Source organism: Myodes glareolus, chromosome 15 (genome assembly GCF_982192425.1).
Source record: "Myodes glareolus chromosome 15, mMyoGla1.1, whole genome shotgun sequence".
Lineage (NCBI taxonomy): Eukaryota > Metazoa > Chordata > Mammalia > Rodentia > Cricetidae > Myodes > Myodes glareolus.
Genome location: NC_142040.1, coordinates 39,852,519 through 39,864,694, shown reverse-complemented (window position 1 = coordinate 39,864,694; position 12,176 = coordinate 39,852,519). Strand labels below are relative to the sequence as shown.

Genomic DNA, 12,176 nt, shown 5'->3' with positions numbered 1-12,176 from the left:
AAAAAATTATTCCCTGATAAAATTATTCCCTGATATTTTAATTTTACCCACACATTTACCAAAGCTTTTTGCTTTGGGCAGAATTATGATCTTTAGGACCTGAATTTCCCTGAAACAATTCTGTAATTCTCCAAAAAAAAAAAAATGAACATTTAAGAATTTTCACTGTGCGAATTAAAACTTACTTATTTTCTTTCGTTCTTCCAGTATCAATGACAAACACAACATCAGGAATGGTGATTCCCGTCTCCGCGATATTTGTTGCTAAGACAATCTGCAAAGAGACAAGAAGCTATAATAACTCGACAGCTCTGGACACCATACCCTGATGTTCTTCAGACAGAGCTGATGAGGTTTTAAAGGTGAGTTTTAAGGGAGCAGTGGAGGGGGGCCCAAAAGAAGCCACTTTCAATTCTGGTCACAAAAATTTAGACTGTTTTGTTCCATACTTTTAATTTACTATACAGTTTCATCAGTTCATTTTAATGAAATTTTTAGATTAAGGAATATTTAATTTCATTTTTTCTTATGTGTATGTATGTTCACATACTCATGAGTGCCAGTGCCTGAGCAGGCCCACAGTGTCCCCCTCTGGAGCTGGAGTGTGGCTCCTGGGAAGTGACCCTGTCCTCTGCACCAGCAGGAAGTGCTCTACCTGCTCAGCCATCTCTCCAGCACATGGTACAGATCGCCATTACAACAAAACACCACTCCCCTAATCCCAGTCAGTCATCTTAAATCTGACAGTAGATTTGGGAATGGGGTCAGAGAATTGAGACAGTTCAATTCAACCCTATACAATCAATTATTAGGAAAAGAAATATGACTGAGAAGAGTGGTCCCCAGCTTCGGCAAGTCCCTTTACCCCTGGACTTCCAAACCTCAGCTGTAAATAAGGAGGTATAGAAACAGGTATTTTAGGTCTAGCTTTAAAACTCTTAAGCAGTGATGGCCGAACAGTACAATCTTGTGCACTCTTGATGTTCTTGCTGAATCCTTGGAGGCAAAACCTCAGGGACAGTCTAGGTCAAGTCCAAGGCACATTGCTCCATTTTACCTGTGTTTTCCAGTACTGACTGACTGCTCCCAGATTAATGAGGTCTGTGGAACCTATGTGGTTATTCTACTTCGGCAGTGCTAAGATTTATTTTGTTAAGGTGAACTCTTCAAACAAAATCTTTCTTACAGAGAAGCAGATGTTAAAGTTCAGAGCAGTCTCAGGACCTCTGGAGTTCTCAGAAGACAGTTAGAAAACCACCAGTCAAGAAAAGGTGAAGTTGAATGGTGGTCTGTTTAGGGCTGAGGACCCAGGTCTGGTGCATCGGTCAGGCTTGTTCTGACAGCTCCCCGCTTTCCACACTGTCTCACAACGTAACTACACTGTTTTTAGTAATTTCTTCTGAGGGAAGATTCAAATCTGAGAGATTCTTTGTCAAGAATCTCTTCACTCAGAACTCTGATCAGAGGGCACCAAATATTTCCATAAACTAAGGTCTGTGAACTACAACCAGGAATTAAAAGCTGAGGCTGGGATATAGCAGTTACACGGAATGAGCACCTTTTTGGATTCGACTATTAGCATATTAATGAAAGGAATGAATGACTAATTGAGGCTGAAGGAACCAATAGTCTAGAGAACAGGAATCCTCCCAGGACTTAAATTGCTCTTGACATCCAATCTCCTTCATGATGCAATTTCTTTCTTTCTTCCTTTTTTGGAGACAGGGTCTCTCTACATAGTTCTGGCTGTCCTGGAACTCACTCTGTAGACCAGCCTAGTCTCACACTCAGAGATCCATCTGCCTCCGCCTCTGAGTGATGGGATTAAAGGCATGTGCCATCATGTCCTGTTAATAATGCTTTCTTAGGAAAAAGTAGTCTTTTTTCCCTTTTAAAAAGCAATATACATATCACATTTTCCAGCTGCCACTTTCCTCAAAAGTATTGCTTCTTTATTAGCCCACAGTAATCAGATGTCTGAATTTAAAAGTTTTTAAAAGATATTTCTTTTCTAAGTGTATGTCTGTGTGCATACGATGTAAGTAAACATGAATAAGAAGGAAGGAGGTTATGAAGGATCACCTGGAGCAGGAGTTACAGGCAAGTGTGAGCTGCCAGTGCGGTGCTCAGGACCAAGCTGTGCCCATATTCTCTGAACCACTGAGCCACTCTCCAGCCCCAGATGCATGATGTTTAGTATTACGTTCACTTTGACTATGCTGAGCTGCAGAAGACTTGAAGTCACTCACGTGTTCAGCACTAACTCACTTTCTGAAGTATCCACAGACCACACATACGCGTGTCCTGCATTTACCTTCCTGACTCCTGGAGGGGGAAGTCTGAAGGCTGCTGCTTGATCTTGAGTTGAAAGAACAGAATGCAGAGCAATAACTTCATATCTGAAATTAAAATCATAGTTCTTAACAAGAGTTTCTCTTTAGAAGACACTGCAAAGAATAACAAAATTTATTTGCATATAGAAAGCAACTTTCAATATTTTAATATGAAAAAATGTAAATAAACAGACTTTCACAGAACAGTAGAATAAGACCCCACAATATACCTGCCAGAGGGGAAAAATTAATATGAACAAATAACAGGGTAAGCAGCCCTCTTCTGAAAGGCCAGAGACCAAAAGTGTTCTAGATTCTGAATTTCGTATTGTTGGATTAAGGATGAGAAAGCTTGTATGTGAAATATGTGGCTTAAATGATTTTTAGAGATGTGATACTAATATGGTAACCACAATAAGAGTAATAAACTATAATAACAAATAAATAGCTATTTTAATAGATATGGTTGCTAATATGCAAAACTTTGTTGGCTTTTGGAAAACTCAGTGGGTCAGGAGTTATTATCTATAATACTATCTATAATTAACCACAGAATTTTTGGCTCAGATTAAAATTAAAAAAAAATGCAGATATAGTACCTACAAATTTTCACTAGATAAAAACAAACAAACACAAAATCTCCATGGACAATTGTAGAGATTAAAAAAAAATGTCAGTTGGGTGGTGGTGGTGCATGCCTTTAATCCTAGCACTTGGGGGCAGAGGCAGGTGATCTCTTTGAATTCAAGGCCAGCTAGGTCTACAGAGTGAGTTCTAGGACAGCCAGAGCTACACACTGAAATCCTATCTCAGAAAAGAAAACAAAACAAAGTGTTTGGGTGTTTTACATGCATGTATCTCTGGGCAAGATGTGTATAAAGTATCTGTGGAGGTCAGAAAAGGGCATCAGACCCTTGGAAATAGAGTTACAGATGGCTGTTACCTGTCAAGTGGGTGCTGGGAACTGAACCTGGGTCCTTTGGAAGAGTAGTCAGTGCTCTTAACCACTGAGTCACAAGTTAGCCCTACCAAGCACAATTTTAACTGAAGTTGAAAGGTCTGAAATTTCTGATTAAGAGTTTTAATGTATCAGATCTTCTGGCTTAAAATTACAAAGAATATAATAAAGATTTGTAGTTACCGCTCAGAATAAAATCTTCTGTCATTTGATAAGAGATCATACAACTGTTGAATATGTGCAAGACCGGGTAAAAAGATCAATGCTGCTCCTTCAATATTTCTGAATTGAGGACTTTTGTCTGAAATTTTAAAAAAGATAAAAAAATTCAATGTAAGACAGGAAACAAACATATAAAATATTAAAAAATGTAGTTGGCAGAAGTTTTTTATGTTTTATTAAAACAAATAGAAAGATACCTAAATACACAAGAAGTTCCAAAATCAGATCCAGGTTGATTTTATGAGGGTTCATGTAGAGAATAGCATGCTGGGTACGGCTACTATACTTTAGGTAAAATGGATTTAATTCAGTACTTGCTCCAGTTTGAACTGGGATGTATTCCTAAAAGAAAACCCAACCAAAGAAAGATGAAAACAAAATTATGTATTTTGGGGCTGTGGATTTAGCTCAGTGGGAGAGCATTTGCTTATCCTGGGTTCAATTCTCATAGCTGCAAATAAACAACAGCACAAACCACAAAAACCAAAATCAAACTCTATTTTTATAACAGAAACAAGGAAAAAGGGTGCTGTTTACCGATGCACTCCAAGCAGCTGGGGCTGCATGTCTGCATCACCACGCACCACTTAGGAGTAGGAACTGTAGAAAGCATCATGAAATTTGATCATTCTCTTAGCCTTTAGTGATGAACAGCAAGACTGTCTACTTCTCCATGCTCATGAGGAAATAACTGAAGAGCCATACCACACTCATGTGTGCACTTTCAGCGCAGTGAAAAAGCACTCAGGCCCACAGGCCCTGTAACAACCTAACTAAAGGCAGTTCACACCTTCTCGTTCTTTCCACATTCTACCTTGGCTACCCAGTTCTCATTGTCCCGTCTGAAATATCTTTCTAAGCCTTTCTCTAGGTTTTAATTTTTATCTTTGGGGTTTTAGAGAAAGAGCTTAGATTATGCTTTCTTGGCGTATCTGTTTAATTTAAACACAGACTAATTTTGTGTTTGCAACAGTTTGGACTCAGGCACTTGATACAAACCAAGTTGCACAGATGTGGTGTTGAGACCGGCTCTGGTACCACTGCTAAAGAGGGGGTCACAGGGCTTCTCCAGTCACCTAACTGCCTCTGACTCCCTAGCAGCGACTGTTTGCCTTGAAGAGCTTTATTATAGACCTAATGTTGGCTCCTGCGAAGACAGGCTGCTAAGAAAACCAAGAGCAAAGATCTAGATTTAGGATAGCACTATCTCCCGAGTCACAGTAGAAAAATATCACTAGAGACATCCTCTTCAGTCATAAATCACTGCTATGAAGCCGTTCTCAATGCTGCTTCACATTTATGTAATCTCTATTCTACATATATCTAATGGCCTCAAATAGTATAAGAGACAATAAAATATCACAAATTAAGGACTAAAGTCTGAAACAAGATTAAAGAGATAGCTTTTAAAATTCACTCATCTTCACGACTGTTTCTCCAGTTCACAGTGCTGGCCACATGCCTGGACACTCACATAGCAGGTTGTACTCTGAGCATTTTCTGTTTACCTGGTACTTCTTTATTCCCCCAGCTTTACTTGTAACATTGATGGTGATTTCTTCCTCCTCCTCCAGAAATTTCTGACAATATTCGGAGTCTTTCTCCAGTACAAAGCCCGTTTCTTCTATTATATCTTCAAGATGGAAAACCTGCAGAGAAGGCATACACAGACGTGACCGAAAGTCACTTCAGCGAACGCCTTAACGAGAACACAGACAGCCTTATCTTTCAAATGTCACTAATTTAAGTTAGGATAGGAGGGAAAGCTTTCATTAGCATAATTGGTATTGAAGAACATAACAGACACAGGAAGTCTGCTGCTAAAAGATCACGGATACTCACACCTTGGTTTCAAAAGAAAACGGTCAGAAGAACGGACAGACAGACAACCCCAGACCCAAAGATGGCTGAGAACAGAGCACCTTACTGGCAGGTGTCACCTTCAGTATAAACATGACTTGACGTGGAACTAAGTTTCAGTTCCTGAGGTCTGCTATCAGGACACTAGAGCATGCTTTCCCTTCCTTCCCACCCTCAGGCAAGCACCGGCCACCTGACTGTCAAAGCCCTCCCCAAGTCCTCCCCTGACTTTTAGAGTCTAGGAACTATGTCCAGGCTCAGAAAAAAAAAAAAGGGCCAATGTTTTCAGAAACTGGTATATGAATGGTTTCTGCTTACACACACACACACACACACACACGATAAAGAAGACTCACCTCAACGGGGTAACTTCTTCCTGAAATCCTGAGAATGGGACAGTGTGTGAAGTAGGTGGAGAACTTGTCACTGTCCACAGTGGCGCTCATCAGAATCAAGTGGAGGTCAGAACGTTTCTGCAAAACTTCCTTCAAGATAACGAGCAGGAAATCTGACTGGACACTTCTCTCATGGACCTAAAGGAAAGGCAACATAAAATCAGTCACATCTAGTGCCTGGGAATAAATAATCTACCAAAAGTTAATATCTGAATATAATAGGAGGATTTGTGGGCTGATTAAGGTATGTTTCAAATAAGGCTGAGCTTCAGAATTAAAACTCAGTTTATTCTGTAAGACTGGAGTCAATGGAAGGGTCAGCATATAATAACAGCAACAGTAGGACTGTGCACTGGGAGATGTATTGGAAATCACACCATATGTGGCTGACAACATCAGGTTGCTTCCCAGGTTCATGGAGAAGTCAGCCTGACCCCTAACGCTCTGCTAAACAGGGAAAAGCCCGTCTGCCATTAGAGAAGACAGGCGGTTTACTACTAAGGAGAAAACTGAGTTGAGCGGTCGGAATCTGACCAGGTATCTATTACCGTCTAAAAAAAGAATTTTCCTGCCTGCCTCACATACACATGTAAGTGACTCTAAATTTACTGCAAAGCGGAGGTGATGTAAGGAGGACTCTGCAATCTTGCTACAGGGCACAGATGATGTATGCTGTCCAAATACAAGTATTTGCTACATGTATGTCTGTGCTCTTTCTGTACCCTTACATAGTTCTGATCTAATGTGTAAAGATTACAGAAGCATATAATAAGAAAGTACATTAAGACAATAAGTAATTTTCACAATCTGCTTGGAAGGCAGACAATAATGCTTAAGCATTCATGCCTGGGGATCAATTCCTTGGGTTCATCTTTTGGTATAACCTTACAGTTTGATTTTGGGAAAGTTACATAAATATCTCTGGTTCTACTTATTCATTCATAAAAATAATAAAAAATTTATGGAATTGTATAATAAGCAAATGAGACAATGGAAGGCCTGCAGAACAAAGCCTAACAAATAGTAAATACCTTGTGTTGTGGAAAATGCTAAGAGAGAAAAACCAACCAAGACAGAAGGTGCTGTATACACCGTAAGAGAACTTGCCAGTGATACTAAAACCCCCAATGGATGAGTTTGGGTGCTGGCACAAAAGGAGAAAAACAGAATGGGAAAGGGAAGAGAATGAAGGTAGGTAAAGGGACAGACCTGTGTATCAAGTCACAAAGGATGTATAAAGCCCTGAGTTCAATTCTTAGTACCCCAAGTAAACAACCAAGGGGAATGACCGGTAGCTCAGTGGTCAAGAGTGCTGACTACTCTGGCACTTGAGCACACATATGGAACTCTAGTTCCAGGGGATCTGATGCCCTCTTCTGGCCTCTGCAGGCAACAGGCATGTACATGGTAAACAGACATGTATACATCTAAAACATCTGTACACATTCTTAAAAAAAAGAGAGAGAAAGAGAGAAAAAGGACTTACAATACAGTTTAGGAACTAAAATACTAGACTTGGGCCCTGCGATGAGAAATACACAAGAAATAAAGCTAGAGAGGTAACCAAGTGATAGCCATGGAAACCTTACAAAGTACCATGAAGGAATCTCTGTCTGGTGACTAAATCATCTTAAAGCAGAACCATGTGATATAAGTATTATCTATAATTCATAAAACAAGAGACACAGGTACCTGGAGCTTGTTGTTCATGATGGCACACATCCTTAATATTAGGACCCTGGAAGCTGAGGCAAGAACACCGTGAGCTCAAGGCCAGCCTCTATAGATTCTGGGTCACAGAAAGAAGCTACTCTGGACTCTGGCTACAGGGCAGAGAATGAGAGCGGCTAGTTTAATGCATGAGATGCTGCTGTAGTTATTCCTAACTTGGTGGCTGAATTTAATAGGACATGAGCGGAAAGTGCTGAGTGATTCTCCTTTGGTGGCTGACTAGCAATGGCATGGCTCCCTCACTGGTCAGGAGAGAGGAGTGGGGCAAGAACGTTCCGAGTTCTAGAAATGCTGAACCCGAAGTTCCCAAGACTGGAAAGTGTCTAGAAGGCACTTGGAGATTTATGTCTGAAGGTCAGGAAAAGAGATCCAGTGGACTACAGTGATTTGAAAACTTTCATCAGAAAGATGAAAATGAATTGCAACGAAAATTGTCAAGAAACAAAAAAGACAACATACACTAGAGCTAATAAAAATGTATAGCGTCAAGCTGGTGGTCAGAAAATGGAGCTATGAGCACAGCCAGCAATGAACACTACTTAGATGTCACTCCAACTGTAAACACAGCACAGCACACAATTCCTAATAACACAGCCAGAGGAGGTACTGTCTTCAGAAAGAGTTCTGAGTAAAGTAACAAACTGTCCCCAAGTCTCTTGTATTCTTAAGTGCTGCTGAATCTCATTGGGACTTAAAAATTTTTTTAAAAGATTTTTTTTTTACTTTTTAAAGATTTATTTTTATTTTATGAGGGTTTTGTTTGAACATATATCGATGTGCACCAAATGTGTGCCTGGTGCCTGCAGTGGCCAGAACAGGGTTTCAGATGTGCCATGCCTGTGGGTACTAAGCACCGAACCTGAGTCCTCTGGAGGAGCAGCAAGTGTTCCTAACCTCAGAGGCATCTCTCCAGTTCCAGATTTTACTTTTAATTTTAAGTATGCATCTGTGTTGGAGTATGTCCACGTGGGCATAGTTGCCCACAGAGGCCATGGAGGTGCTGGGAATCAAACACAGATCCTCTGCAAGTGCAGCAATAGCTCTTAACTGCCGAGCCATAGCTCCAGCCCCTGCCCCCCAGATTCTTTTACAGCCCTCTTTACATCAAGGGGCTGATGGTGTTAAACTGAAGCTTGACTCAGTCAGTCATGTCAAACTGGCAAAGAATACAGTCTCTGCAGGCTGGTGTGTCTTTAAAGGAATATTCTGCTAACTATTTAAGTTACAAGAGAACTTATGATTTGATATAAATAAAAGTTCTCAAAAATATATAAGAAAAGCACTTTGGCTCATATTGACCCTTGATGATATTTACTTAGGTCTGTTGCGAAGCAACAATTATGACCTCTGTATTCTCTGGAAAACTGTATTTATATTCTCCTCTACATTCTATGGATAACTCTTCTATGGAGTGAGCCAATAGCCACCCAGCTTCTTTATAATGTCTTATCAACCACAGTGCAATATCCTACCTATCCCACAAGGAAAAGAGATCCCTCAAAGATAAATTAATTCCTATCACTTATTTATTACCAGAATATTAATTAGATTGAAAAACATCTTTACTTAAAATTTGTCTAACAAGAAAACGGTTAAATAAATAGAAGACATACAAATTATAGAGTACTGTAAAGCAATTTAAAAATCAAGATTTTGGCTGGGCAGTGGTGACACACACCTTTAATCCCAGCACTCGGGAGGCAGAGGCAGTTGGGTCTCTGTGAGTTCGAGGCCAGCCTGGTCTACAAGAGCTAGTTCCAGGACAGCTAGAGCTGTTACACAGAGAAAAACAAAAAACCCAAAACAAACAAACAAAATCCATATTTTGTACACTAGTGATCCGAAAGACTCACAAACTAAAGAGACATATGGAATGCACACCCATAAAAGCATGAATTAAATGGTGAAATTCTTTTTTTCCTGGGTTGTGAGATTATAATTTTTATTTTTTAAATATTTCCTAGCCCAGAAGAGTAACCTCTAAAGTAATCTACCTGTAGTCTATTAATTACACGCCAGAGAGCGAGAGTGAGAAGAAGGTGTCACATGCCTTCATCTCAGTGCCTGAAGACTGATGTGCAGGGCAGCCTGGGCACACAGCAAGACCCTGCCTCAAAACTCCCAAAGTATGACAAAATGTTACTTCTGCTAACTTAGTAAATTAACAGACATTCATAAAAACCAGTATCAGGCTATGGTCTTTCTTTCTCTTTTTTTCCATGTTAAGAGAGTCTCACACTGTTCCATGCTGGCTAGGAACTTGAGGCAATCCTCTTGTCTCAATCAAGTGCTGAGATATAGAGGTGTCAGCTATCCTAACTTGCTAGAAAAATTTAATAATACTTTTTGAAAAAAAGAGTTGCAATATATCTGTCCTTGAAAAAAAACACTAGCAAATTAGTTTTCTTGAGTAGGCTGGTAGACATCTGAAATAGCCATAACACAAAACTTCGGGCATAATTCAAGTGTGCCCTCAAATCTGATTCGAGAAGAATATTTAGAGAAAAAAATGAAATGCACACTGATGAGTTCTTGTCTTCTGTGAAAGAGTTGGGAGCAATCCTGAAACAGGTCAATGAGGCGGCTGAGAGGGAAGTGTCTGAGACTCTAGCTACACAACTGAACCTCTGTGTACCTCCATTTCTTCAACTGGAAAGTAAAAATATCTACCCCACTGCACTGCTGGAGAGATTAGATGAACATGTGTCTGTGTGAGCCTTTGACACTGTCAGGCATGCAGCAAATAGGATGTAGTACTTATTACGCAAGGCATTTGCTGGATGAAACTAAATCATCCAATAGACAGTGTCTGATATGTAGTAAACACAAAGAAAGTGTTAGGGTCACCAACATTTTTTTTAAAATAAACACGTTTAGAGTTTATCTGGACACAGTTATAAAGCCTACTCACCTCATCTACAATGACATGAGACACATCAGTCAGAAGACCATCTTCCTGAAGTTTCCTTAGTAAAACTCCTGTTGTACAATACAGTAGCCTGGTAGACTCGCTAGCGCGAGATTCCATCCGGATCTGATAGCCACACAAAGAATTCTGTGGGGAGAACACAGAGTGGCTATAAGATTACTGCAGAGAGTGCAGCCCTGTGCACATCTCAGTACTCCATGCACCAGTCAGGCAGATTCGCTAATGCAACTTATTACCAAGAGTCTATTTCTAGCTGGACATGGCGGCTCACCCCTGTAGTCCAAGCACTCGGGGCTGAGGCAGGAGTACCACTGTGAGTGTAAGGTCAGCCTGGGTTACACAGTGAGTTCCAAGCTGCCTTGGGCTAGAGTATGAAATCTTGCCTCAAAAAGCTAAAAACATGTGTTTCTATGATTTTCAATTGAAGCTGTAAAATTTGTCTTGATAATTTAAAATTTTAAGTTCTATTTAGTGTGCATGAGTGTAGGCTCGTGCAATCTACGGTGTACACGTGAAGATAGGAGGTCTTCCATCCTAACAGATCCGGATTCCACTCAAGTCAGCAGCCTGTGCACCGTTGCCTCTGCCTTCTGAGACATTGCTCCGGCCCCATCATTTGCTCTTTCCTTTTCTGAATAATCTAGCATTTTGTATCTACCCTCCTTTTCCCCTCTGTTCACTGAAAAGAGAACTGCTCAGGAACACATCCACAGGAAAGATTTATGATGTACTCAAGACAGATCTGATTGTGCCTACTCTTTGAATACCATATTTGAATGGTAACATATCTGAGTATTCAGTGACGAGAACTAGGATCCCGTACAGGTTCCCAAGAGCAGGGCAGCGTCAGATCAGCACTCGTGGAGGTGGAGAGGAAAGAATAAGCCTTACCCTTCCTCCAGGGCCATTCTCACAGCCCAGTTCATCACACACCCTGGTGGCTAAACTCACTGCTGAGATTCTTCGGGGCTGGGTACAGACTATGTTACATTTCCTTGCTCCACACTCATTTAGAAGCAAGTCCTCCAATAGGAAATGTGGGACCTGAGTGCTTTTACCACTCCCTGTTTCACCTGCCACGACCACAACCCGGTGCCTTTTCAGAGTTTCCACAATTGCGTCCCGGTGTTTGAACACAGGCAGCTGCTGCCTTTCCTTCAGAAGTCTCTGATACTTGGGTGTGCTTTGCAGCTTCCTGAAGAGGTTCCTGACAGGCTCCAAGTCATCTGCATTTGCTGACTCCAAGGACAGTGCAGAAAGATCCTCATCAGAAACTAAGTTTTCCCAAGATTCCTCGGGGTCTTCAGAGCTCTCTTTTTTATGTTCCGGATGCTGCTGCTGCTGCTGTTGCTGCTTCTGCTGCTGTTGCTTCAACTTATTCAAAAGTTTGGCAATAAAGAGATCGCGTGGTTTATTGGTTTCCATTTTATTTAATTCTTCCTTTTTCTTTTCTTCATCACTCCACTCCAGCCAAACATCTCGGTAAGTAGGAGGGAGTAACTGATGAACAGACTAGAAAGGGAGACAACAGCGATGCTTTACTTTGCTGATTAGGTATCAGAATTCAGTGAGAACTCAGGCTAGTCGACTGCATCTTAAAATGTAACTTTATCCATAAACATTAAAATCATTAACATAAGAGACACCTGTTAGTGGGGATTATTTGGAAGGACTAGGAGGTGTGGCTTTGCTGGAAGAAGTGTGACCTTATTGGAGGAAGCATGTTACTGAGAGTGGACTTGAGTTTC

At 40.7% G+C, this 12,176-nt stretch overlaps 1 protein-coding gene across 1 annotated transcript in view; it reads right to left on the bottom strand.

Annotated features, from left to right (window-relative positions):
* Dhx29 (DExH-box helicase 29) overlaps nucleotides 1–12,176 on the bottom strand; it is a 44,124-nt gene that overhangs the window by 10,960 nt on the left and 20,988 nt on the right. The window contains exons 11-18 of the mRNA XM_048443029.3: nucleotides 11,320–11,940; nucleotides 10,411–10,554; nucleotides 5,730–5,906; nucleotides 5,022–5,162; nucleotides 3,711–3,855; nucleotides 3,475–3,592; nucleotides 2,315–2,399; nucleotides 186–274 (exon numbers count right to left, since the gene is read on the bottom strand). Coding sequence (XP_048298986.3) covers nucleotides 186–274; nucleotides 2,315–2,399; nucleotides 3,475–3,592; nucleotides 3,711–3,855; nucleotides 5,022–5,162; nucleotides 5,730–5,906; nucleotides 10,411–10,554; nucleotides 11,320–11,940 — 1,520 coding nt within the window. The remainder of the gene's footprint in view (nucleotides 1–185; nucleotides 275–2,314; nucleotides 2,400–3,474; nucleotides 3,593–3,710; nucleotides 3,856–5,021; nucleotides 5,163–5,729; nucleotides 5,907–10,410; nucleotides 10,555–11,319; nucleotides 11,941–12,176) is intronic.